Below are 27413 nucleotides of genomic sequence, written 5' to 3' on the forward strand. Positions count from 1 at the left end.
CAGAAATAATCAAGAGGTTAGACTTTAGACCTGTAAAGAGCAACTTGTTGTGTGGGCAGAGAAGTGGTCCACTGTTCATTTAAGTCATGAAAGTGATGCTAGTTTAATTTATTTGAATCTGTTGGCCAACATTATGTTCATTGAGAAACTGGGGAAAGACTGAACCCAAAGTGTATAAAGAAGTCAGTAAAAGATGTTGGAGGAAGTGAATCCAGAACCACGCTCAATAACACATGGTTCTTGCCTTATTTTCTTCACTCAATCAGCCAGCAATTATTGTGCAGGCCATTTGCAACTGTCACACAGAAAATCAGGTAAAGCAGTTTCTTGAAACAGAAAACATTGAAATAATGAAATGGCCAGGCCAGAGTTCTGATCCAAAACCATTAGAAAACCTCCGTAAAATCCTTGGTGGCAAAGTTATAGCCAAGAAATTCATGACAGTCATAGAACTGTGGAAGAGACTGAACAAGAGTGGACCAGAAGCACACCAGACCCGTGTGAGAGACTAGTGATGTCCAGTGGCTGCAAATTTGCTGAAGTCATAGAAAGTAAAGTCCTGTACAATCCCTACTGATTCGTGACAGGTGTAACCTTCAGATAATTTAGTTAGAATCTTTCTACAGCCATTACTGTTCTCTAATTATGATCAAGCCTTTTTCCAAAATAAAGGTTTTATGTTGATATACTTTGACCATACATTGTTCTCTGATGTCCAGTGTATACTTGGTAGTAACAGAATACAAATATATAGAGAATAAATACTTTATTGAACACTGGGCACAAAAATTACAGGGGTTAAAAACAATAAAGAAGTTAAGAAGTTAAAACAAGCAAATAACACAATGGGACAAGCCTCTAAGGCTAAAGACCACCCTTATCCACCTGAAATTATGGGGTGCGTATCTCACTGAGAAGCATCTCTAGACATTTTTCTTTGTTAACCCTTGCTGCTGTTCACACCCCATAATTTCTAGTGGGTAGTGTGGTTGTTGGGCTGTAGTCTCACAGGCTCACCCAATTTTCTTGTTTTAAACTTTTAAATAGTTTTTTTAACCCCTGTAGTGTTTCTTTCCAGTGTTCAATAAAGTTTTTGTACTCTAAATCTTGAATATTCATGGAGTGTGTCTCTTGTCTTATACTTTTCTAGTGTCTAGTGTTGAAACCTGACTGCACCCTTTATGTAATTTTTGAGGTGCCATGCCTGCTCTCTATAGATTTCATTCAGCATTAGACACTTTAATAAATCTGGTACAGTTTAGTGTACACTTTTGATTAATCTGTACCTGTCTGTTTGGATCCATATGAAGAAAATAAATGGGGAATTTATCATGGCAGAACGGAGGCTCAGTGGTTAGCACTACAGCCTTGCAGCACAGGGGTCCTGGGTTAGACCTTCAAGTCCCATCCAGGTCAACATCTGCAAAGAGTTTGTATGGTCTCTCCGTGTTTGCATTGGTTTCCTCTGGGTCCTCTGGTTTCCTCCCACACTCCAAAACATACTGGTAGGTTGATTACATTGTGTGCCCCATTGGGGACAGGGACTGATTTGGCAAGCTCTGTGCAGCACTGTGTAATCTGTGTGTGCTATATAAATAAAGGAATTATTATTATTATTATTATGGGTTGTAACATTAGTTTTCTGGCATACAAACCATGAAAAAGTTGCAAATCCCTGAACACAGAATTGCAAGGGAGTATGACAACTGGAGCACGATGTGCCTAGTCATGATAAATCCCCCCCCCCCCCCCAGGTATCATGGATCCCGGATGTGAATTCCGCATCACAATCTCTACTTTACTGATCCTCCTGTTGATTGTAGTTTACATCTGAGATCAAGCATAACATAACATGAACATAGGCTAATCATGTACAGTATTTAGTACATGCCAGCATTCATAAGAGAACAGAGAAAGAATCAAAACACTGTTTAATTCAAATATACAAAAATGGACATAATCTGAGGTACATTATAAAAGAAATCCCATACATACATTAAATTAGACCAGGTGCATTTCCCTTCATTCCTGGGAATCGGAAGGACCTGTAAGTGTTTTCAAAGGTAACATTGCTGTGATCTCTTTCAGATGATAGATTCTATGATCCTACATAGCAAGGCCTATAGTATTATAGCACATCATCAAACTCTACACTCAAAATGTATATGGCGTGTGAGAGTATTCAAAGTTCACATATACTAAAATGAATACAAACATCTCCTTCATACTTGTACATATAAGATGCATACTGGAGCACTATATTGACATTGACACCACATGATGTCCAAATTGTGCTCATGTATGTATGTTATAGTATTCCTACAATGAAATGACCACTCTGGTCATTCCATACTATTGCAATCCTATTGCATTCACAGTGCAGGTGCAACACCAGTGCCAAAATTCCCCATCATAAATGTTAAGGAAGCTCATCCATTGTGCTCTACATTTTGCCTACAGTCCAGCAGAATTACCATTGCCTTTTGCTGACCCTCATTTTCACCCCTGTTTCATTGAGAGTGCACACACTATTACGTAATGAAATCATGGCTACAGTGCACACCATGCTAAATTTCTCTTTAAACAATGGTAGAAAATTCATGTCTAACAAAATAATATAATAAAACATGGGTAGAAATGAACACTTTGAATTTGTAAACTGAATATGTGCTATTGCTCTCTTGAAAGATATCTATACAAACAGCTCATAGTTAACATTAAAATTGTTACTTTCCTGAAATGTTCTAACTGTGACAATGGAGTCACATACAGACCATTAAATACCATTAAGGCTAAAAAATGACCATTTTGTTTCAAACTGTACAGTAGTAGGTTTGCACATTATATATCAAACAAATAAAAAGACAGGAAGTACATAAAATATTCCCACTAATTTCCTCCCAGTGCTGGACAAAGTGCCCACCAAGGGTATTGCCAAGTTTAGTTTAGTTGTCTATGTTGCCTTGCTATCACCTGAGTTTGCTGAATTTAACTATGTACAACCACATGTCTATCAAGGGATTATCAATTGTATTTACTCGACCTGCTTGTAAGAATGACCTGTTAAATTTGCTTTTGACTTGATCTTGGTTAAGGACAGTGCATCCTCATATTCATTTTCCATACAGGAAAATCTTCATCAGAGACTTTACCTGGCCAATGTTTATTAGGTCTTAAAAGGATGCTTTTTATTTGACCAGGGATTATTTATTCCTTTGAGAGTCATGAATATACGTATGATAGAAATATGAGTCAGAATTGAGCACCTATTTACTATAAACTTGTAAAGGCAGGAGTTGTAATCCACCTACTCAATCCCTTATGCAACCAACATTGAAGTTATTCGGAATATCCCTAGAGTGCTTACTATATGTCAGGTACCTTGTAGATGGCTAACTCAACATACACATACAGTTGTTATTATTCCAACTGATTGTTTTGTCACAGCTAATTTCTGTGAAGTTATTATAGATGTTCCTATATGAAATATTCATTTTTTGTAATAACATGTGACTAAAGTCTGTATACTTTCATATCTAATCTTATTGCTTCTGAATTATAAAGTGAAGCAATATTGCTGGTCTTTGTTAGAAAATATTTGTACCCTTTTGTGTATTTAGCCTCTATCCATCCATCAATTTCATAATGGTAGATATTAGACATATACAATAAGCACAATAGGTTGGCAAGGCCGTTGGAGTTTCTTGCTTGCTTCTAAGATAAGACCTACAACTACATATGTTTCATCTGTAGTTCTTTTCTGCACCAATACTACACATTTTTTTAAGTTAAGTGACACTTGATATATTTAAATGATTTCTAAGCTGATGGCTGACAGCTGTATCTTTAAAATATGACAATCTCTTAATAGTGTCTTGTTTTGTGCGGTCTTGAATATTCAAAATTCAAACAAAAAGTTTAAACCCCCTGTTCATATTATTTTTGAAACATTTTCGTATTATCTACCTTACCTCTGAAACAGCCTACCACTACTCTGATACAATCAGTATTTGACACATAGCCAGCTATGATGAAACCAGCCAAGGCATACCACTGTATTGGCAGTTACTGCCATCCAAACTTTTAAAAATATGGTTGAGTGCTAAATGCATGCAACCAGTCCAGATACACCTGAACATTACTACTGCTGTGTTATGGTGTTTTAAGGCATTTCGACCACCGATCAGGAATATAAGTGGGGAATCTAAATGAGATGTGAAGAGATACGGGAAGGGCTTCACTGGGTAAGACATGTAGACTTTTGCAGTAGGTCTAGCCAGGCCTGCAGAAGAAAAAAAAACACATGAAAATACAATATTTATGATAGCTACAATTTATAATATTGCACAAGAATGACTTCTATAACATAATACATAACAGAATACAAATAGGGCATCTGAGTGCTGTTTTCAGGGCCCTCTACATTAGCTGATTGACTAAGCAGACGTTTGCATGAATGTTCATTTCTGATCATTGTCCAGTCTAAACATATTCGTGGTCAACTGAACGATCACTCTTGTTGCCAAATGAAAATACATATTTCCAATTTTGTTGTCACCACCAACACTATGGGGACTTCATCTGCCCATGCTAATTGACCCTTAAAGAGGCCCTGTTAGGGCGATTTAGGACATTAAACCACCCACAGGTCCTTACGGACCAGTGGTTTAGAGTCCCAAATCGCCCTTTACCAAGTTCCTCTCTGGCCACCATATAATAAAAAAAAACTTTATACTTACCTAGAAATGAGTTCGATGAGGTACATCGGTGGTGCTGCCATCCCTTGTGCTCCCTGCGCCTATACAGTTCTTCAGTGAAGCATTGTGCAAGTGACGTAACTACGGTACATGTGCAGTGGAACCTGTAGTGTAGTGTAGTACGGGTCCATAAGGACCGGTGGGTGGTTTAGTGTCCCATATTGCCATGACAGGTCCTCTTTAAGGGTCATATTGCATGGGCAGATAAAGTCCTATATTATTTCAAATATATAATTATATAATATTTATAACATAGTTTGGTAAAAATTACTGCTTATTAAGATTTGTTGTGGTACGTAAAGTTTTTTCAGAGATCTCGTCATTTAAAGAAGCGCATAGCGGAACGTCCAAAATTGACCTGAACATTTATGCACCAATGACCATCGGTCATGAAGGGGTTAACAAATCTCCTCCATTATGTTTGCAGTTTTCTGAACAGTAATGTAGAAATGAACCAATGTATTCACTTTTTATGTCAAATACAAGCTACTAATAAATAGTGTAATTTACCAATATGTGGCACAAATGTTAGTTCTCATGGCTAATAATATAAAATTCTTGAACAATAGTAAGAAAACAGCTAGAAATCTTTTTTTAAAGGAAAGACATACTTGTACAGTGGCTGCAACTGAAGGTGTGATGTCTTCATGGGAGCTTGATATCCGTAGGAATCATAGGATCCAATGAAATCAACTGCATAGATAAAGAAAACACATGCAGGGAATGATCAGCATTCAGGTGAACAATGATATGTGAGGGAAATCTGTCACCAGATTTTACCTCATTAAACTACGAGAACCCTCAAGAAGGATATGAAATGTTTTTTTCAGAATTCCCTCTTTTATGTGAAACTTTGCCTTTTCACCTATACAAAATCAAAAGTCCAAAAGAGTCATATTTGCCTGAGATGAGTCAAGCTGCAAGAGGCTGAAGTGGGAGTGTCACTTCAGATACCTCTATGTTTTGTTCTTTAGTACCTAGAAAATAGTTTTTGGTGTCAAATTGATGAATCTCATTTTTCATATCACATCAGGCATTCACTTTTTATCTGTCTATATTTCTCATTCTGTGGCTCACAAAACCATAACCATAACCACAATGCATATCTTTTAATATGACAAAAGCATATTTCTCGGTATAATATAGCAGATATATATCAGGGTGAAGTTCTCAGCTCATTTGCATATGTATTTGTTGGTGATTTTTATTTTCACAGGTAAACAGGGAATTCTAGAAAGGACATTTCATACCCTATCTGAGGGGGCTAGAGTCCCTTTATAATCTTTTCATTTATCTCGTTATAGAATATACTGTAAGTTCAGTTATTATTACATATAGAATATAACAAGCATTTTGATGCAGATTTTTCACAGTTGTAGTTTACATAACATTGTTATCAGTATTCCTCATTGTAATTTTATTAATTTTATTTTCTTGAAGTGGTTCATTCAAGTGTTTTTTTGGCATTTAATACATATGGCCAATAATACTCACAGCTATCTTCTTCATCCATGAAAACTTTGCTGACATAACAGGCGTACACAAAGCCAAAGAGCTGTCAGTAAGAAAATATAAATAGCATATGATTAAAGGGGTTAGCCCATGAAAGAAAGTTGAATGAAAGAATGTTTACACAATAATGATTATTTTTAACCCCCTTACTTTACAATTTGACTCAGTTTTACTGATGTTTTAGCTTATATCACTCAGTGGTGGTCATTGTGCTTAGAGTGTGGGCCGGGACTCTATAAGCATACACCTTATAATCCCTGTGTGCTGACAATGTGCCTAGATTATTAGGGTACAGGGTTTATCTACCCTTTCATTCAGCTTCTGAAGCTTCACTGGCAGAAAAAGAGGGATTAGATATCAGAGATGATGATATCCATGAGATGGATATAAGACATAATGACACTTTGCTAACTTAGCTATAATACATGTCCCGGGGGTGGGTGCTCCCACAACCCATGTCTCGGGTCGCGGGCTCACCTGTGCTCCTCTCCGTGCCCCGCGATTCTCACTTACCCGTCCCTGCTCCCGACTCCAGTCTGTTGTCCCGCTTCAGGAGATTTAATGGGCCAGTGTGCCGTTAATTGGTGCTGCCCATTTCCCAGAATCCCTTATAAACCAGCCTCTTCCTGCACACCCTGACGGATCTTTGTGCCTCACAGCCCTAGAAAAAGCTTGTTGAGACCTCGGTTCTTCTATTGACTTGATCCTGTTCCGCCTGCCTTGACCTTTTGCTATGTCCCCGACTCCAATCCCATGTTGCCTATCCTGACCTCCTGCTTGTCCCCGACTATGTCTGCCTAACATCTCTGTACCTCGCCTTTGCTGCCGCTGCGGACAAAGTCGCACCTGTGGAACGACCTGGTGGTACCACACCGCTGCAAGTCCAACCCTCTTTGCGGCGGGCTCTGGTGAAAACCAGGTGCCACTTAGATTCCGGTCCCAGGTGTTGGCTTACGTCATCGTCCACTACCCCTGGAGCCCCATTTACTAAGGGTCCGAATTGCTTTTTTCCGACGGTTTCCCGAATTTTTCCAATTTGTGCCAAATTGCCCAGGGATTTTGGCATATGCGATCGGATTGTGGCGCATCGGAGCCGGCTTTCACGGTACAGAAATTGGGGGTGTGGCTATTGGAAGACCCGAAGGATTCAGAAAAACCGCAGAATTTAAAAAAAAAATTGTGTTGCAAGAATATCACTAACATACACCTGAACGAAGCTGGTGAACTCCGGCGAAGTTCGGCGGACCTCGGCGCAGCAGCGACACATGGTGGATATCGGGCGCACAACCTTAGTGAATTGCCGGAAGACCCGAATTCTCGTCGGAGAACGCGCCGCTGGATTGCGACAGGACCGGGTAAGTAAATGTGCCCCAGTGAGCCCTGCTACATGCCTCCTTCCCCTATTAGAAATATCTTATCTGTAGCTTGTAAAGTAAGCCTGTGCCCGTACAGACTTGCGGCCGTACATACGTTCCCCCGACGGTCTTGTGAATGAGCACTTAGGCTGCCTAAACAGAGAACATGCAGCTATACAGGATGCAAACAAAGGAACAGTTGCATGCATCCTGTATGACAACTGAAAGAGACGGCCAATGACAAGTGAAAAAGGATGTCAGGACGCTTTTTTCTTTGCGTCTCTAGCAGTCAACCCAAGCCATGGAATCCATAGAGTAAATGGGGACGTGCGCTACCTGTTGAAAATACACGTACTTATTTCCTCGTTATGGGAATGAGCCCTCATATTTTAAAAGAATAACAATGCATTTCATTAATGTATGTTATAGATCTTGAATATACAGATAACTATACATAGGTACATTTTAAATGTACACTGACAGCCACTGACATATTTGCAAATAATCATATCCTATCTGACTACAGGTCCTGGCACTACTAGGATGTTGATTATCTTGTGTAAAGTTTAGAAAACTGATAAAAGTGACTGTAAGGTACCAAGATTTTCTCTGGAAAGTGCATTTTAGTTAAGAAAAAATGTTCAAACTATTTATCCAATTGTAGATAAAACGCATTCCCACAATGCAGCTATGAAAAATTCAAAAGACTTTAGAAATAGTTACTATCGCTTCAATACTAGTCAATGGCTATAAGCTATAGCTACAGTATTTGTACTAACTCACTCAAGCATTTTTTGTACTTTTTATATTTGTACTTTTTATATATAGTGCTTACGTTTAGCTATATTAATATCATACAATGTTAGTTCTTCTCTTCACCACAGATAATTACTATAATTATGGTTTAAATCAAATTAATTGAATTCTGAATGATCCTTTTAGGCTTCAGTTCAATACACTATTACGGCCTTCAGTCACTTAAAATACAGATTTGAATACATAAACCCTGACGACAGCATCTGTCTTTGCATTGGTGTTTAAAGGGGACATTGGAAGCAAAAAATAGAAAGGTAGTAATTTACACAGACAAATACTTAATGGTGTTTGGGAATCAGCAGTAATTAAGGTCAAGTCTATAATTAATAATGTTGACCTTCAAAGCTAGAACAACTCTTATGTAATTATTTATGCTCACCGCCAGAAAGATCTGTAGTGCACTGCTCAGAGCTTCAATGTAAGGATAGTCGAGAAGACAGCCAGTCACTGTGACCATGTGATGGTCGGCCAGTGACAGAGGTGGTGTACGAACAGGTGTCACAAGGCAGCCAGGTCCATTCTCCATCCACCATGACCGATGCAGGGAGGTATTAAAATTCATTATTAAGTCCCTGTGCTGGAAACATATCAATAACAAGAATTCAGCAGGACTATTAGTCTGTGTAACAACCAAATATACAGTATACATCTGATGACAGAAATAGCATTTAGTGTCTTGACAATGGTAGTTAATGCCTCACCTGTGATAAATGTCCCACTTCCAGGTAGAAACATATTATAAAGGCATTCCATGCCACCCATAGTGCCAGCCATACAGAATACTACATACAGAAGAATAGATAGAATATGATTAGAACCAGTATAAAGCTAGCCAAAAGTTAAGATGTCACATTCACGTGAAAATATTCATGTCTATAGAATATAAAATATGAAACGTATGAAAGTTATAATTTCCAAACTAAAATGCCATGCAGCTGGATTTGGAGTGGTAACATCAAAGGAGTATTCTCATTTGGACCGTCACATTTAATTTAATTCATCTGACATATACAAACATTTCTTCTATTGGATGTTATTAAAAAAAGGTACCTGTGTGAATATAATTTCCATAGCTGTAGCTATGTCCGTTTCCATGTAGATGTGTCCATTAGAAACAAGATAGCTGTCCTTGGATATAACCACTACTGCTGGAGTGATTGCACAAAGAAACAAATAAATAGTTTTTGCATATGAAATGACTGGGAGACGCTACATGTCCCACAGCCATCTTGTGGTAATGAATGCTTAATTCACAAGGTAGGCTCCTCAATAGGGCATGCCTGGCCACCACTGTCAGGGTCCAGGGGTGGTAGTATCCACAGACAGCTATCTTATTACTAAGGGACAACATGGCTGCATTTATGAGAAATTATGTTCACACAGGTAAATTGTTTCAATAACACACAATTAAAGAAATGTTTGAATATGTCAGATGAATTCAATTAAATGTGAATATTCAGATGAGAATACGCCTTGCCGGGCTAGTAACCAGATATTTTTTCTACCAGAACTGACAGCACAGCACTAAAGATCTCTGTCATAGTAAGAAATGATCATACAGTAATCTAATACAAAACAAAGAAAAATATGTACTAACAAATGTTTCACTGCACTATAAAACACCTACATATGAATAAAAAAAAGAGAACACATGGCAACATCACAGTATGTGTACATATATCTAATCTAATGCCATTCATTAGAATTGATGGCCCGCCTGAGCTCTATCTTTATTTGTGCATGCATTCAAACTTCCACACATACACAATTCTATTGCATTCAACTTTTCAAACGTGCCCAGCACTACTACATACCATTCTTGGAGCCAGTATAAATAGACTTCCTCCTTGTAATTGGATGACCTAAAGCATGTGATCAGTCAAGGTCCTAGAGTTGTACATGCTGCTAGCAATAGGGAGGACTGATATTCTCCTGCACCCAGCAGTTACAGATCGTATCCTAGTGCCACTCCAAACCTATACTCTCTCCAAAACACAGATACGGATTCTCATGGCAACCAATATAATCAAAGTGTGACAGAGCAGCCAGGAGGACAAGGTAAAACCCTTGCTAGCAGGCAAACAGTCACGGATAGCTAATGAGAGTGAATTAGAAAATTGCTTATATTAGATTAGTGCAGAGTTAGGCAAATGTTTTTATACGTTACAGTTATTCTTTAGCCCCCATTGCGTTCTACGCAATACATGTGCGGGGGCTGATCTCTCTTCATACAGGGGTGTGGATTGCTGAATATTGCAGCAAACACCCAATGCTAATACCGCTAGCACAGTAGTATTAGGGTTAAAGTACCCTAAAGGTACCCTAAAAAAAATTTTTTTTAAAAGTTGAAAAAATAATTAAAAATGTAAAAAAACTATTCAAGTCACCCCTTTTCCCTAGAACTGATATAAAACATAATAAAAAGTAAAAACATGTTAAGTATCACTGCATCTAAAAATGTCTGATCTATCAAAATCTAAAAACGGTTATTGCCGTAGGTGCACCCTATAATGGAAAACAGCGCCCAAATGTCTGAAACGCTACTTTTACACAATTTTACATCACATAAAATTTTTTATAAAAACTTATCAAAAAGTCGCATAGCGCTCAAAATGGTCTTAATGAAAACGTCAGCTCATTTTGCAAAAAATTACACCTCACCCAGCTCCGTACACCATAATATGAAAAAGTTGCATTTTTTCATATTTGATATTTTTTCCAGCTTCCCACTACACGGCATGGTATAATAAATGTCATTGAGAAGTAACATTTTTTACGCAGAGAATAAGCCCTCACTTAGCTCTGTACACGGAAAAATGAAAAAGATATGGATTTTTGAAGGTGGAGGGTGAAAAATGTATGAAAAAACTCAGTATCCTTAAGGGGTTAAGGTGATATATCCTGAGTATACAAGTATCAATTCACTGTGCATTTGAAAGAGATGCCCTGGTTAAATATTTATGGAGGATGAACCCTTAGATCTATTTTGCTGGTGGATGCAAAGAACCCCAGTCTGCCACTAGTGGTCTGTCACGTGATTATGTTATTGAAGTAAAATGAAGAAGAGGTGGACGACAGGGAACATACAGCTTTTAAAGAAATGTGGCTAAATTTATGTATATTTAGAAACAGGTATTCTTGGAAAGTCACACATGCAGTTATAATCAACATTCACAGAAAAGATCAGACCAACATTAGGCCCTTACTTTTTTCTATTTACATTTTGCTTTACATTTCTGGTGATTCTTTCACTGACATTTCATCACATTACTTACCAAGATCAAATACCTAGACCTGTAATGTAAAGTGCCGAATATCCCCAGGATGACAGCCATAATGTGCAGGAAATTGGCTAATATTGGAGCCCACTGGTATCCAAGGAAGTCAAATATTTGCCTCTGTAGAGCGGCTGCCTGTCAGAATTTAACAGAAAAATCTATAAGGTAAATGGCCAGTCTTTTACAGTAGTAAAGTGGTCAAACTTTATGATATGATGGAACAAAGTGACCTAATGATGATTCACAACTTAGCACTGCATTCAATATTTATAGGGCCCTTTCCCTGGCTTTAAAAATGCTACTGAATGGGAACACATATATGGACTAAAGAGCTAGTAGATTATGCAGCAAAGTCAGAGGGAACAACAGGGTTAAAACAATACTATCAATAATATTGAAAAAGCATAAGGTAATTAAAAAGCTTTTAACCTCAGAAGCTTGCAGTTTTAATTGGATTATTGAACAGAAAAGCAACATATAATAAAGCAGCAAAAGGCACTCTTACATTTGCTCACAGACACATACAGGGGTCAAGAAAGTAACCATCTCCTTATAATTATATCCCTTTTCCTAAATACACTTAAATGCACCTAAAATTAGTTTCACATAACATGTGACTTTGTGACACCACAACAATGTTACTTTCTGAATTATGTTGAATTTGAAAGACAATAGTCTTTGATTATAAAATAAATATTTTGGATGGGGTTATGTTTAAGGGGTAATCTCATCAAGACATGTGTATACCATTACTATGTCTGTTAGGTAAGGGTTAGATTAACGGTGGTGGAGGCCCCTGGGCGCAAACTTGTGGGGAGCAACCCACAATTTTTTTTAGTAGAGTAAATGTTGCTAGTTATAAATATATACAGCCCTCCAGTAATAAATATATACAGCTCCCAATCACAGTTCAACTCCACTTAATGGCTTTTGAGGAAAGTGGAGAAATTATCTTTATAAATGCATCCTCATGCAAAAAAAAAGTCTAATGATTGTGTGTGGAAGAACTCGAGTGGCCTGAATAGTGACCTGCTTTCAACCATCTTGAATGCCTTTGAATGAAAGGGCTCAATTCCCACATATACAAACTAGAAAGTCATTGGAGAAAAGTGGTCGCTGGTATAAAACCAGAATTCCATATCCTTATCACCAATGGTTTTGAGATTGTTTTACACATACGCTAAAGTTGCTGGCTAACCATGAATGAAATAAATAACAATGCAAATGAGCAGAGCACAGGACTGAAATATCATCTAGCAAAACTTAAAGAGGCCCTCTCACTTGTACAAAGGGCACTAGGAGCTCCTAGTGCTACAACAGATGTAGCACTGGTAGCGTTATGGGAAACTTCTGAAAACGCTAGCAGTCACTGCCCAATGAACAATAGAAATGCCGGACTGTGTTGTAAGCGGTCTGGCGTATTCATGAGGGGGCGTTCCGAGGCGCTGCTTCTCCCCCGGACCGCCCCTCCCACTCCATAGGCAAGCGGTGACTGCCGGGCTTCATGTAGCAGTCACCGCCCCTTATCCCGCTTACAGCGCGGCAAGGCATTTCTATTGTACATCAGGAAAGTGTCTGCTAGTGTTATCAGAGGTTTCCGATAACGCTAGCAGTGTAACACTGCTACTTCTGTTGTAGCACTAGGATCTGCTTACTTCAGTTTAAACTACATTAGTAGTATAAACATGGCAAGTCATGCTGGAGTTCCAAAGTGGGATGGGACACCTATGTTATAGATAACAATGTATAACATGCACACTTCACAAGCCACATTGTCAGAGAAGCAGATGCAATTTATTTTTGAGGGTTCTACACTCTTGGTATTGACCCTTTCTGCACCCTCTAATCTCCTTGCTCTTCTCCTTACTGTAAATTGGAGACAAGTAGTGTTTGAGATTGAAGTGAGTGTAGATGAGGAAACTCACTGGACTGAAAAATGAAAGAAGCTGCGAATTGTACAGACAGAGAAATGAGACACATGGAATTGGGAGAAATACAGACCTGTTGGAAGTGCAACAGGCAGAATCTATCATTCTAAACATTTCAAAATGTATGGGAGAATATAGAGAATAGTATCTAAATATTAATTAGTAACAGCATTGATTAAAGAAGAATGATCCTAGCTACATACACTTATTAAGATAGATGTGTCTCAGTACACTCTCTCATTGGCAATATGTTAATGCCCTTGTGATAAGTAAATCATGTGTTGAGCTTGTCCATAAAAGCCAATCTGTGCACACGGAGCTTAAAGGAACACTCTGTGTAGTGCAGCTCCTAAAAGGGTTTTTTTTCTCTTCCTTGAATATTTAAGATATGTCTCTACCCTCAGGTCCTGCTCTACAGTGACACAATTTGCATGGATCATTGTAGAGAATAGAGGAAGATTGGGCTTCAGCCTCAGCTACTAATGAGACAGGAGGGATATTTTCAGACTATCAATGGCTTCAACTTGCATTGAAGCTAAGTTGTAGTTACTGGCAATAAGGTTACGATTAGACTGTTCAGCCATGACGCGATTGAGATTCATTGATGGCCACATCAATTAAGGAATTGTGATGATAATTCATAACAAAATTATTATTTAATAACAGTTTCAACTTGACAGTACAAATTTCCCCAAAAGGCAAATCAGCCAATAGGTGAAGTAAAGTTAGAAACGTTATCTAACATTTCTAGCAAGCTATACCACATTTATTATCCAGTTTAAAGGGGTGTTCCCACAAAGACAAGTTTCTGATATGTACTAAGGATAACAAAATAACACATTCTCTAATTCACTGTTACTGTACATGTATTTACACAATCTGGGGACTGTGCGGCACGCGATGTGGCACAATTGTGCTGGCTTTCATGTGATGTGGGCCGTCGGACCGTCTGACTGATTCGGACTGAGCATGGGATTTAATATTCGAATTGTGTTGCAAGCAATGCACCTAGATACACCGGGAAGAAGAAGGTGAACTCCTGTGGACCTGAGGGGGAAAGAAACAGATGCAGGATATCGGGCGCACAATCTTTGGGAATTGCGGCACAATGCATTGGAGTTGAACAACACAAATCGGGGAACACGCCAGGTACAGGTAAGTAAATGTCCCCCATAGTATGTACATAATATGCCTGATAGATAACAATAATGACACTGTGACAATCCAGACTAAGTAGCCATATATATATATATATATATATATATATATATATATATTTAAACAACCACATATACAAAAAGTGCTTATTACTATCAATAATACCAACCAGGCTTCATGTTAGAATGAGGACCAGGGTGACCATACCACCACGGAACCCCAGGTCACCCCTGGTCTTTATTCTAACATGAATAACATAATTTTGGAAGTCAGCTTTATTCATGAGAGGGCTGGCTGACACTCCATCACCACGCCCCAGTAAGAGTAGCCAGCAGCAGCTGCCGGCTCTCCGCAATGCGGCCGCGCCATGCTTATTGACAGCACCGGCCGAATATATATAACATTTGGCCGGTGCTGTCAATAAGCACGCCGTGTTTATTAGTTGTGGATTATTTTAATACTAATTTTCAAGTGGTTTGCCCATTTATTTCAGTTTTCTGTAGTTTTCTATGGCTTTTTATAGTGGAATAAGGATTCATCCTATATCCAAATGTCTTGCTGAGAAGCAATGAAAGTTGATGTTAGTAACATTGTGCCATGCAGGGTTATCTTGGTGTTTCCACTGCTCACCAGTGATGCCTCTTGTAACTATATTAGCAGAATAAAATTAAAATAAAAAGTGGGTGATTGTCTTTCCCGCATACACTCACTTTACACAGTCTCTATGTCAGCAACTAACAAAGAGCCATTTGCGCCTCCCATGTCAGCAGGGGAGAAGAAGACTTTAAAATGATTATACCAGATTTAGGTGGACTTCAGTAGTATTTTACAAGCTGGGGCATGTGGATGGTAAATAAATCACATGTGCAGTAGTAGTTGATTTTCACAATAGGAAGGGGACTAAAAATGCCTAATTTTAATAACATTAAAAATCCTTCTGTAAAGAAATATGTGGAGTTTATTCAGAAGTACATATACCCATGTGTTATCTGCCAGCTGCTCCCATAAAGGAATTAGGCATATCCTGCAAAGCCCCAGCTTTATGGCGAAGACCTCATTACACATATGTGGCTCTGTATTACACGAAGGTAAATGTTTGTAGAAGAATAATGGGTCATTAAAAAAGCATCTACAAGTAGACTTCACTTTCATAAAAAGGGAAATTAGCATATATTGAGGCCCACTGTTTATTTCCAGGGTCACACATGAAAAGCACATGGAATGTAGGAGGGCAAAGGGTAAAGGTCAGAGACAGACTAGTGATGTCAGTATTCAGCAGCATGAGAATTCCCAGAACAACTCAGTCAACCAGCCCTGCATGATGAATATTTTATACATGGTTAAAGGGGAAGTCAGACAAAATCCTTGAAAAATAAATTTCAGATATTCATTGTCAGTATTCAGTGAAGCATAATCATCAGGGTGGAGATGCGTGAAATACTGAAGATTCAGTCCATTGTATGTACATTGGTATTATTATATTGTCTAATAATTTGGACATTATCATCATTTATGTTCTGCACTGGTTCTTCTACAATTTGGACTGTGGGGGAGATTTATCATATGATGAAATCCCTGCCCCTCCAGCACCACCAGATATATAAAGAGACTTAAGCCTCCCCTCTATATAGAGCGGAGCGGCTACAAAGCAAATATTAAGTTGTGAAAGTCCGCTACCTGCAGCGAGTGCGCAAGAACCCCCCGTGCCGGGCCAGTCCGTGGCCAGCTGCGCCCGACGTCACATCCCTCCAGCCCCCCCCCTTGGTGTCAAGGGGATAATAATCGCAATGCCAGGCATTTCATAAAGGCATTGTGATTATTTCAGGGCTTCTACACAATATTACACTTCTCATCGGGGGAAGAGATTATGACAATACTACCTCAACACAATAAGGTAAAGTGAGAGGAAGAGAGCAGGATACAGACCACAGAAGGACATGGTAAAAAGGACTCCGTTAATACATTATACATAGGAGTCTTGAGGCCACCCCTTTGGCTGATATGATCAGCTGTATTGACTATGTACAAAGGTTTCTGCCTTTCTTTCCTCAGATGAGTAGCAAGGTTACAGACAGTTACAGATCCTAAAAGATTTAATTTCTCCTACTGAACAAACATTAGTTCCAGACTCAACCTCAGATGAAATAACTTCCAGAAATATAATAAGGTCCAGCGAATATACTTTCAGTGCAGAATCCACAAAGGTTTAAACAACAGTGTCATAAAGCTAGAAAATAATGATTGCTCTGGTTGGAAAGAGATGTAATGACCTTGTAATGACTTGTTCATTGCAGTCATATGTAGGTCAGAGGTCATTTCTAGATGTTGAAGGTCAAATCTCATGTCTCTTATAGGCCTCTGTAACTAGCCTAACGCTTACATATGAAATCACTACTAAAATACCCATATGCATGCACACTTAAAATGGCCAAGCATGTTATTTTTTAACAGTAGGGAGAGGGAAATAAGAAACTGTCAGCTCACAGAGGAGCAAAGCATTGTGCATGTTATAATCCAACATGCCCGATCCCTCTTTCTTCCTCAGTGGCATTATCACATGGTAATAGATAAAATGTTAATGTTAATGTTTCATAGCATTTGATTAAAGGCATTGGCCACTTATCAATAAATGTGTTCCATTAGACATGTCTCTGCATGTGTGTGTTCCTGTGTCTTTCTCCCCTTTGAGAACTTCAGCTTTTCCCTGTTATCACCATAATGAACTTTGTGTATATATACAGAACTTCCTGTTTCTCATTCCTTCATTCCACCCTATTTGTGTCACCCACTGTGCCTCTTTCTCTCATAGTCCATCCTCACTGAAAGACACAGGGGGGCGTAGCAGGATGGGAGGGGGGAGCAGGATGAGTCATAATCTCCTGCTGAAGGCCCCTTCTAATCATCAGTGCTCTTATATGTAAACAAAAATCCGCAGAGAGTCTGCGTGCAGCACTAAAGTAAGTAGCTGGAATGCTGAATCACTTAAAGAAGATGGAGGGTGTGTTTATACGTGGCGTTATGAGGCATGTGTTAAAAACACATGCGTTTTCATGTTACTCTGCTTTAAAGCAGCCAAATGCAGAGTAACATGAAAAAAAAAGCAAGTGCTTTTTGGGTCTAAAACGTATGCATCACAACAACATGTGTAAACGCACCCTTAGGGTTTATCCACTGGGCAGTAAAGGAACATAGCAAACCCCTTTAAGAATTAAACAAAAAATCCGAATTTGCCTTGGTGAATAGGACATACACAGCCTGATATTGGTCAATCATCGACTTGATTATATCTTAACCATGGGATCTATTTGAAGTAAACTTTGGGGGACATTTATCACACGTACAAGCCCTGAAATAATCGCAATTACCAATGAGCCACCAGTAATTGCGACTATTTCCTCATTTAAACCCCTGCCACAGCAAGGAGGGAAGGGAAGGGGTCGCAGCCTGCGGCGGATTGCGCACTTGCTACAGCCTGCAATCTTTTACAGCTGAAAGATCGCTGGCTGTGACAGAATCATACCCAGAAAGGCCCTGCCGAATACATCAGGAGGTCTGAGCCTCATGATCTATCTGGTGGCACAAGAGGGACAGGACTGCATCATATGCTGGTGCACATGCACCGGGGTATGATAAATGTATCCTATAGATTGTAGTTTAATCTTGGGAAATAAAAGGTGATAATTCCATGCCAATTTGGCAATATGGTATGTAATTGTGCTGGGATGCATGCTCTCTCTCCCCCTCTAATTACCAGCCACAAATACAGACCAAGCAGCAAGTAGAGTGGCAACAGAACTCAGATTCAGCAGTGTTAGCCCTTAAGATGCCATGGCATCTAAGTGGTTGAGGCTGTGTTCACATGCTCCATCTATCTTGTGCTTCAAAACGCAATTCAAACAGAACTGGGAGGGGCTTGGCCTGATCGCATATGCATATAAACAGATATGATATCATATGCTACCATACATACATGATATACTACCTGATGATAGTATATTGAAGTCTGTTTGGGAAAATAAATATAATTTAATGGGGTTATACACTTTCAGCAAATAATCAAACCATAAAAAACATAAAAAAGAAACAGGGAATCCAGATGGAAACTAGACATATACCAAAAGGAAAATCTTTTGGCATTCTTTTTCTTAAATTTCTTAATGTATGCTACCAAATAAATTGAGATAAATATAATATAACACTACTTATCATCTTTGGACCAACATAGTGCACCATTAGATAGTGTCTGTCTTGACAGTTTGTCAACACAGCTGCTTCCTTATCTCATTACTGACATTGTGCGCTATATATACTGAAAAATACACACAGTTTTTAATATAAAAGAGGGCCTTAGATTAATGAATCATTGTATTTACAGTTGTAACATAAAGTTGAAAAAAATGCAGGTCAATCAAGGCCAACTTATAATACTGAAGTGTTGATCTAAAAGGAAGCAAACAAAAGGATGGATGTCATTTGGTCCATAGTTCAGACAAAAAAGACTTCCTGGCTTAAAATATGTCAGGCAAAATAAATCCCTGGATGAACTATCATCAGTCATCTAATTCCAAAAACTTGTACAGATGGTTCAGAGCGATAACTTGAAGAAATGCAGAGGCCCAGAACAAGGAATCTTCGGTGAACCATAAGCTGTTTCTTGAATAAGACATAATGGTAAAGACCTGGTACAGATTTACATTGGAGCCTCAACACAATTAGTTAAGTAACAAATTAAATTAATAAATATCTCTCAATGTCATAAATACATTTCTCTATATGCTGCAACATCTATAATTCTTTCTCTATAAACATATACCGTTTATACTCAAGTACAAGCCGAGTTTTCCTTCACAAAAACCTCTCTACTCACCTTTCCGACGCCCCCCGCAGGTCCTCTTCTGTCTTTTGAAGCTTCGGCTCTGTTTCCGAGTCCCTGCGCTCTGCGTCGCACACACCATGACGTCAGCCCCTTGCCGACATCTTAGTGTGTATGCGGCCATGGGCCAGGTTAATGAAGACCGTGCACCAGTTTTGATTAATCTGGCGCACTCTGCAATCTCCACAGACAAATTGCACATAGTACAGATTGCACAAGTTTTGATAAATGTGGCCCAGTGTATGTAATGTAGCTCCAGAACCATAAATAAATGGTTACATACAAAGCCTAATGTGTTTGTAGACTAAAATCAACCCTTACACTTTTTTCCTGTTGTGGTCCTCATATTTTCAGAAGTGCTCTATTGACATCATAAAGAGTATCTGTCCATCAGTTCAATGATTCCACCTTTCACTCCCTCTGACTTGTGCTTAGAAAGTGCACTCATTATGGCAGCAAACAGCTGGCATTTTAAAATAATTTGAGGGACATTCAGGCCTAGATTTACCATATCTATGTTCTGTATGTCTCCAACCCCCAAAAGTCACCATCCATTTGAGAAAAATAAGCCTGGTTCACAAAAATAATTTTTGCCACAACAGAAAATGTATCTGCAACAATATTATCCTTTCAGCTAAAGCAGTTCACTAACATTATTCGCTATAGAAGGGAACCATATGTAGCAGAACTTTTTGTAACAATGTTTACACTTGAGAAAAATACCCAAATATATATGGTTGACCCAAACCGTCACATGATCAGGATGTCCATCTCACTGAAAAAGTAATGCTTCAGATTGGAGGAGCAAACTGCAGCCACCATTCTGGACCTTGGACAAACTGTAAATTCCTATTTCTAATTGGCAAATGTGTCCTTATGCATGGTAATGTAATAAATAATAATAAACTGCACATACAAAGTATTTAAAAAATAACAAGTTTAGAAATGAAGTTTGTACAGTGTATAGAATGGAAGGGGGTTATACTTGATGAAAAAACATACAATTTATATATATATATACCACTACATGTAACTTATCATGAATACACAACCAAATGTTAACATAAATTAGAAGGTTTCTGTCTAGAATATTATTACTGTGATATATTAATAGTTAAATACATAAAATCAACTGTGTTAGGTAAATACAAGTCAATGCTGTAGCTCCAGTTGACACATTACAGTATACTTACAGTATAAATCACATACATATAAATGCTACACAGTGAGAAGACAGAAGTATTATCATATTTACAAATGCATCGTGTTACACGTGACAATGGTATTCATGTGCATTCAGAACGTAAGTATATTTGGAAAGTGTCTCAAATCATCTTAATAATAATTACCTAGGTGTTTATAATGCAAATGTGCATAATGATTTACAGTGAGACTCTGCCTGTACAGTATAAATAAGAAGTGCCTGCAATGTTGTATTGGAAAAATCTATATAACAGGATGATGTGAAGTCATTTGGATGAGATAATTAGTGCATATTCTGGAATGATGTCTTAATATAATGAATGCTTCCCAGAATCCCATCAAATCGTTATTGTTTTAACTCACCAACTGCAGGCAGCAGATCCCCACCAAGGTACATCTCCCAGTGCATTTGCCCATAGTGGACAGCTTGTGATCCTACAAAGAGCAGGCTTTGGTGTAGACAATCCTGATCAGATAAGGTAATTTTACAAATGTCAGCTCCTCAGCCTAGGATATTCTGCATTTTCCCTGTAATGAAAAGGCCCGATGGCTTACAGGACCATGTTTAGCAATGCCACCCTACAAATCTACATGCTATATAGGAAAGGAGGAGCAATCAACCTTATGTCCTCTTTGTGTTGGTCTATTGTGTGTTTTGTGTATGAGGGGGGAGGATAGGAGTGGCAGTCAGAGAGAACAAGCCACACACCCACCCACCCTAGAAGGATTCACCCTCCCCTCCTCTTGGATAGTAGGGAACATGCTATTCACTCCTTCCTGGCCAGTCTCTGGGTGTGGAAGGGGGAGGAGGTAAACGACAGCCAGAGAGGGGGGTGCAGACCAGAAAACACCATTTGCTGCCACCCCCCTTTTTTAATACCCACCAGAGAACGAATGCCAGCTGCAAAAGCTCTTTTGTTACATTGCAGAAGAAAAGCGTATCCAATCAGTGTATTGAGTGTAGCATGCATAGAGCATAAGTACTGGTCCTCTACCCATCTCCTTTATCCCAAATTCACATCAGCATTACAACTGATGAGCCGGTCTCTAAGCATAAGATATATCCATGAATGGCTTTGTTCTGTACAATAGAAGTGGCTCAGTAACCCCTGACCTTTTTCACAAGGCTATTTCTGTAATCTATTAAGGTCAGTTTAGTCTATTATTCTCTCTTACTACATACAGCAGAAAGAATGGGTCGTTTTTTCAGTTTTCTTTTCAGACGGGGACCTTCTTCTTGCCCTTTTTTCACCTTTAACCAGTTCTATGTCTATACCGACAGTTAACCAGGCCTGTTATATACACAGTCCTGCGCTGGCTTTTATTTCTAATTTATTTCTTATTAGATTTACAAGATCAAATTGAACACACAACATTGTTCCAGAATTATTGCAGCATGTATCTATAGGGTCCCACCAGAGGATCTTATTGTGGGCTCAGGCTATAATATAATAATCTCCAACAAAAGATAGCAATATGTCAAGGCTAACAGAGTCTAGAAGATGGACCCCATAGCTATTTTATCTGATGCGCTTAAGGAACACCGTTTATTTATGCATCAACAATCTAACGATCTAAACCTTGTAAAGTAGCTGTCACTTCTCCTGACATGTGTTGTAATAACATTCCTGGAGCATTCATTCATATAATTCTGCATGTGCCCTTTTTGCCATTTTTCCTCCTGAAATGTAAGGAATGGGCTAAATTGACACATAGATGCCACCATTCCCTTTACTGAAGAAGTATGTCCTTGCAGAATCTGGAACTGAACAGTGTGAAGATATATGCCCCCAAACTGTAACGGGCAGTTGCCATCCATTTTCAGGAGGAATAACAGAGGGATAGTGCAAAATATAAACAGTACTTTATAGGGCAGTGGTGGGACTTTTACCAGGTGACTTTTACCTTTTGTCAGAATTCTGAATTATTTCAGTAGTTTATAATAGTTTATTTTACATCACTTGGCTCCTTACCAGCAGTATGTGGCGAGTCCCCTGTGTGTGCCTGTGTCAGTCATCTCTCCTCCACATTTATCCCAGGCATAGGAGGGAGATGGTGTGGAGGAAAGGAAGAATGCATGAGGAGACACAGGCACACACAGGCCTCCTTTTGGAGTCACCACGTGATGCTCTCAGGGAGCCAGGTGATGGAAAATAAACTATTATAAACTACTGAAACCCTTTCGTGCACTAAGACGTAATAGTACATCCCTGCGGGAAGATACTTTCCGCACCTGGATGGTCTATTATGCCCTGCTTCTGGTACCATAAACAACAATTTCGTGGTCAAAGTCTTGACTGGGTTCTCATAGATTCAAACAAATTCTTTACAACAAAGGCCTATGCGGCCTCACTGGAACCCATTTGTCAGGAATAGGGTTAATAAAACTAACTTTAATTGATATGCATTAAAAAGAGAAAAAAAGGAAAAAATTGGTATGGGCAGCACTACCAGAAATTTTTTAAAAATCTAGTCAGTAGAGCCCAGAGTGAAGGTTTATTATTAAACACAAGTCTTTGTGGCTGAAGTGTGTTGTGTGTTATTTATTATTTTTTCATTTGTATCCACTTAGTTGAGAATAAGAGTGAAGTGGTGATAGTGTGGAAACAAAGTTGCCAATTCACTTTAAACTCTCCAGTTTAAAGTGAATTGGCAACTTTGTTTCCACACTATCACCACTTCACTCTTATTCTCAACTAAGTGGATACAAATGAAAAAATAATAAATAACACACAACACACTTCAGCCACAAAGACTTGTGTTTAATAATAAACCTTCACTCTGGGCTCTACTGACTGTAGATTTTTTTAAAAATTCTGGTAGTGCTGCCCATACCAATTTTTTCCTTTTTTTCTCTTTTTAATGCATATCAATTAAAGTTAGTTTTATTAACCCTATTCCTGACAAATGGGTTCCAGTGAGGCTGTGTATTGCAGCTAACACTGCACTCTTACACTCGCGATCTGAGCCAGCTCTGATCGTGAGAGTGTTAAACCCTTACATGCCATGGCCAAGCATGACCGCAGCGTGTAAGCGTCTTCCATGTAGGGATCAGATTCCTTGTGCCACTAAGCGGGGGATCTGATCCTCTTCTGGGCAGTCCCGATGTCTGCCAAGTGCCCCGGGGCTGCCTGATCTCTTCTGCAGTCTAATCCCTTTCATGAGCATGCCAGACAGTTTACACTGCTCTACAATGTATTAGTATTGTAGAGCAGTAAATTGGAAGTGATGCAGCCATCAGAGCATCACTGGTTCAAGTTCAAGTTTGTATAAATAGAAAAAGGTTAAAAAAAATAACTTAAACATCAAAACATTAAAATAAATAAAAATAAAAGCCCCTAAAATGTCACTTTCCATACAAACATTTAATAAGGTATATAAAGCACAAATACACAAAAAAACACATATTTGGTATCCTTAACAATCTTTATAATAATACAGACTTGGTCCTAGACCCGCACGGTAAACGCCTGAAAAAAAAACCCCAAAAAAACTTTACGTTTAAATAATGTTACATACTCTAAAATAAAACAAAACCACTGCAGTGAACAATTCTTCTCCCAAAAAAAAGGCCTTAACCAGATTCGTCAGCCGAAAAATAAAAATGTTATGCATATGGTGATGCTAAAATTTGATTTTCTCCAAATTAGTTTTTATTCAGTAAAATGGAAATAAATACACAAAACCTCCACATATTTGATATTGATGCATCCATGACAATCTGTATCATAAAACAGAATTGTTACTGGACCCGCACAGTGCACCCCGTAAAAAAAAAAAGATAATTTTTAATTAATGCTCTTTTAAAAAAAAGTGTGCTAAAAAAAGTGTGCTATAAAACTTGCTTCAAAATTAATTTAAAAAGAACAATGCTTCTCACAATTTGTCAGCCAAAAAATAAAAGTTATGTATTTGACGGTGATACTAAAATTAACAACATTTTCTCCAATTTAGTGTTTATGCAGTAAAATTGGGGGAAAAAAATAAATCTATATAAATGAAGTATTTTCACAATCATATAAATAAAATAATATAATAATGTATATTATTTTTATGGTATGGTGAACGGCCAAAAAAAACGAAACAATAAATATTTTACCAAAAATTGATGATTTTCTCCTCCAATAAAGAGTTAATAAAATCCTATCAATTAGCTATAGATGCCCCAATATTATGTACCAGAAAAGTGCATCTCATATGGCAAAAAAATAAACCCCTATATGTCCACATTAAAAAAAGAACAAAATTATGGATTGTACAATTTGACAATACAAATCTGCTCCGGAGGGAGCCTCCTTCCATTCTATGCCCATCCGTACGCCCATACACCAGTTTACCACCACATATAGGGTATGGGTATACTCAGGAGAAATTGGGCATCAAACTTGCAGAGTTTTTTGTAATTTTATCTATTTGTATCTAACAATGTCTCACCATAACAGTATTATCATGCTGGCCACTGTCAAAACCAAACATATCATGAGAATGCTGTAGTGACACTGATGCAGAAACATATCTTGTTTAATCCCTGAACTAAGTGGTTTTACTCAAAAAATATTTTGAAATTCAGAATCTTGGAAAAGCTGGGTTCCCTGGATGCCATACAGAAACAAATTACTTCAGGAGCTGCATGAACTGTCCAGACAGGACTAATCAACCTGAGTTGGATCACTCATACACAGCAGCTGGGGGACGGTGCAGCAATTGTCTACTTCTCCCTTTCAGGGACAACACAGTGATGACCTATTCTCAGCTTATACTGGGCAGGACAAGGCTGAAGCAGTGCATAATTAGGGCAAGAGGAGAAGTGCTGGAGCAGTCCCAGGAGCAACTTAAACAAGATATGTTTCTGCATCAGTGTAGCTACAGCATTCTTAAGGTATGTTTAATTTACAATGCATAAAAATAAATGGTAGATTTGTTAGACAAGCTGGGTGGTATACCAATTAAAAAAATTAGGATGAGGATTGATAAATACGGTTTTTCATAATCTTTCCTACAAAATAGAAAAGTTAGTGGCCAGTGGCTATTTGAATTTGGCTTATGTTATTGTGATCATAAATATCATCACTGTACACTTCACAGTAGAAACTTTCAGCTGGCTATATAATAATAATAATAATAATAATTCTGGATAAGATAGTAAGATAAGATAATCCTTTATTAGTCCCACAGTGGGGAAATTCCCAACATTACACAGCACAGCAAATTCCCAACATTACCAGTAGTCATGAGTAAGAGCACGTTGTGCTAGAAACGCGTTGATGTTCATATCCTGTGTACCTGTTATATGCTGCTGGATGCCATGTAATGAAAAATAAAGGCGGTTTTATCCCTCACAACAAGCTGGATCCGTAAAGTACACTTGTGGCCAAGTTGGATCCATGCTAAAAGGAAGTTGTTACCGCTAAACCGAGGTGTGCTGAAGACATTCTTATTTTGTGTTATCGTAGCCTTCTCTGACGCTTCCTGTGAAGTGCATTAATGTTCTCTGCCCACTCCAGTTTATTGTTGAGGAAGACACCCAAGTACTTATAGGACTTCACCGCCTAAATGTCCGTCCCCTGCAGGGGTGTACCAAGCCTGTCTGCTGCCTGAGGCGAGACATAGAGAGACGCCCCCCCCCCCTGTGCACATATATGTAATATATCATGGAGTGTCAGGACCAGATCCTTCATATTGGTTTGGTGTGAAAATAAAGCAATGCAAAATGCATACACCTCACCACCATGTAGTATAAAATGCACACAGCGTGCCACCATATAGTATAAGATAGATAAAGCATACCACCATGTAGTACAAAATGCATACAGAGTACCGCCATGTAGTATAAAATACATACAGCGTACCGCCATGTAGTATAAAATGCACACAGAGTACCGCCATGTAGTCTAAAATACATACAGAGTACCGCCATGTAGTCTAAAATACATACAGCGTGCCGCAATGCAGTATAAAATACATACAGCGTACCGCCATGTAGTATAAAATACATACAGCGTACCGCCATATAGTATAAAATGCATACAGAGTACCGCCATGTAGTATAAATGCATACAGCATACAGTCATGTAGTATAAAATGCATACAGCAGATTGCCCTGTAGTATAAAATGCATACAGCGTACCGCCATGTAGTATATAATGCATACAGTGTACCACTATATAGTACAAAATAGAAGCTCTTATAAATATCACAAATACAGCATATATATACAGCATATATGTACATATATACAAACAGTAGATACACCATATACACACACTGTACAAACAGCAAATATACACACAAACTATATATACACACACACATACTATATATATATATATATACACACACACACACATACACACACACATATATATATACACACACATATATATACATTTATACATATACACACATAAATATAAACACACACATATATACATACACACATATATGCATACATAAGATAACCTTACCTTCCTTTCAGGGTCTTGGTAAGTTTGGTCTTCTCCTGCGGCGGTAGGGAGGTGGGGGGACGGCTGGCC

At 38.4% G+C, this 27413-nt stretch overlaps 1 protein-coding gene across 2 annotated transcripts; it reads right to left on the reverse strand.

The window, feature by feature from the left end:
- Nucleotides 1–1914: 1914 nt before the first annotated feature.
- NKAIN1 (sodium/potassium transporting ATPase interacting 1) lies at nt 1915–21665 on the reverse strand. Of its 2 annotated transcripts, none has more exons than XM_072136942.1 (7): nt 21244–21665; nt 11716–11849; nt 9142–9222; nt 8820–9017; nt 6252–6312; nt 5369–5450; nt 1915–4282 (listed from the first exon to the last, which is right to left on the reverse strand). In XM_072136942.1, the coding sequence occupies exons 1-7, from the start codon at nt 21287–21289 to the stop codon at nt 4273–4275; spliced, it is 612 nt and encodes a 203-aa protein (XP_071993043.1). In that variant the 5' UTR covers nt 21290–21665; the 3' UTR covers nt 1915–4272. The 2 variants fall into 2 exon arrangements, with proteins under 2 accessions (XP_071993043.1, XP_071993042.1); XM_072136941.1 differs by having other exon boundaries at nt 11716–11853.
- Nucleotides 21666–27413: the final 5748 nt, after the last annotated feature.

This window comes from Engystomops pustulosus, chromosome 2 (assembly GCF_040894005.1).
Source record: "Engystomops pustulosus chromosome 2, aEngPut4.maternal, whole genome shotgun sequence".
NCBI classification, from domain to species: domain Eukaryota; kingdom Metazoa; phylum Chordata; class Amphibia; order Anura; family Leptodactylidae; genus Engystomops; species Engystomops pustulosus.

Excerpts from the sequence above, each read along its gene's own strand:
- NKAIN1 (XM_072136941.1), bottom strand. The coding sequence starts at position 21,297 with ATGGGCAAATGCACTGGGAGATGTACCTTGGTGGGGATCTGCTGCCTG. Across the intron at positions 11,854-21,243 it reads GGATCTGCTGCCTGCAGTTG|GCAGCCGCTCTACAGAGGCA; the intron begins GTGAGTTAAAAC and ends AAATTCTGACAG. Across the intron at positions 6,313-8,819 it reads CACTACAGATCTTTCTGGCG|CTCTTTGGCTTTGTGTACGC; the intron begins GTGAGCATAAAT and ends TCTTACTGACAG.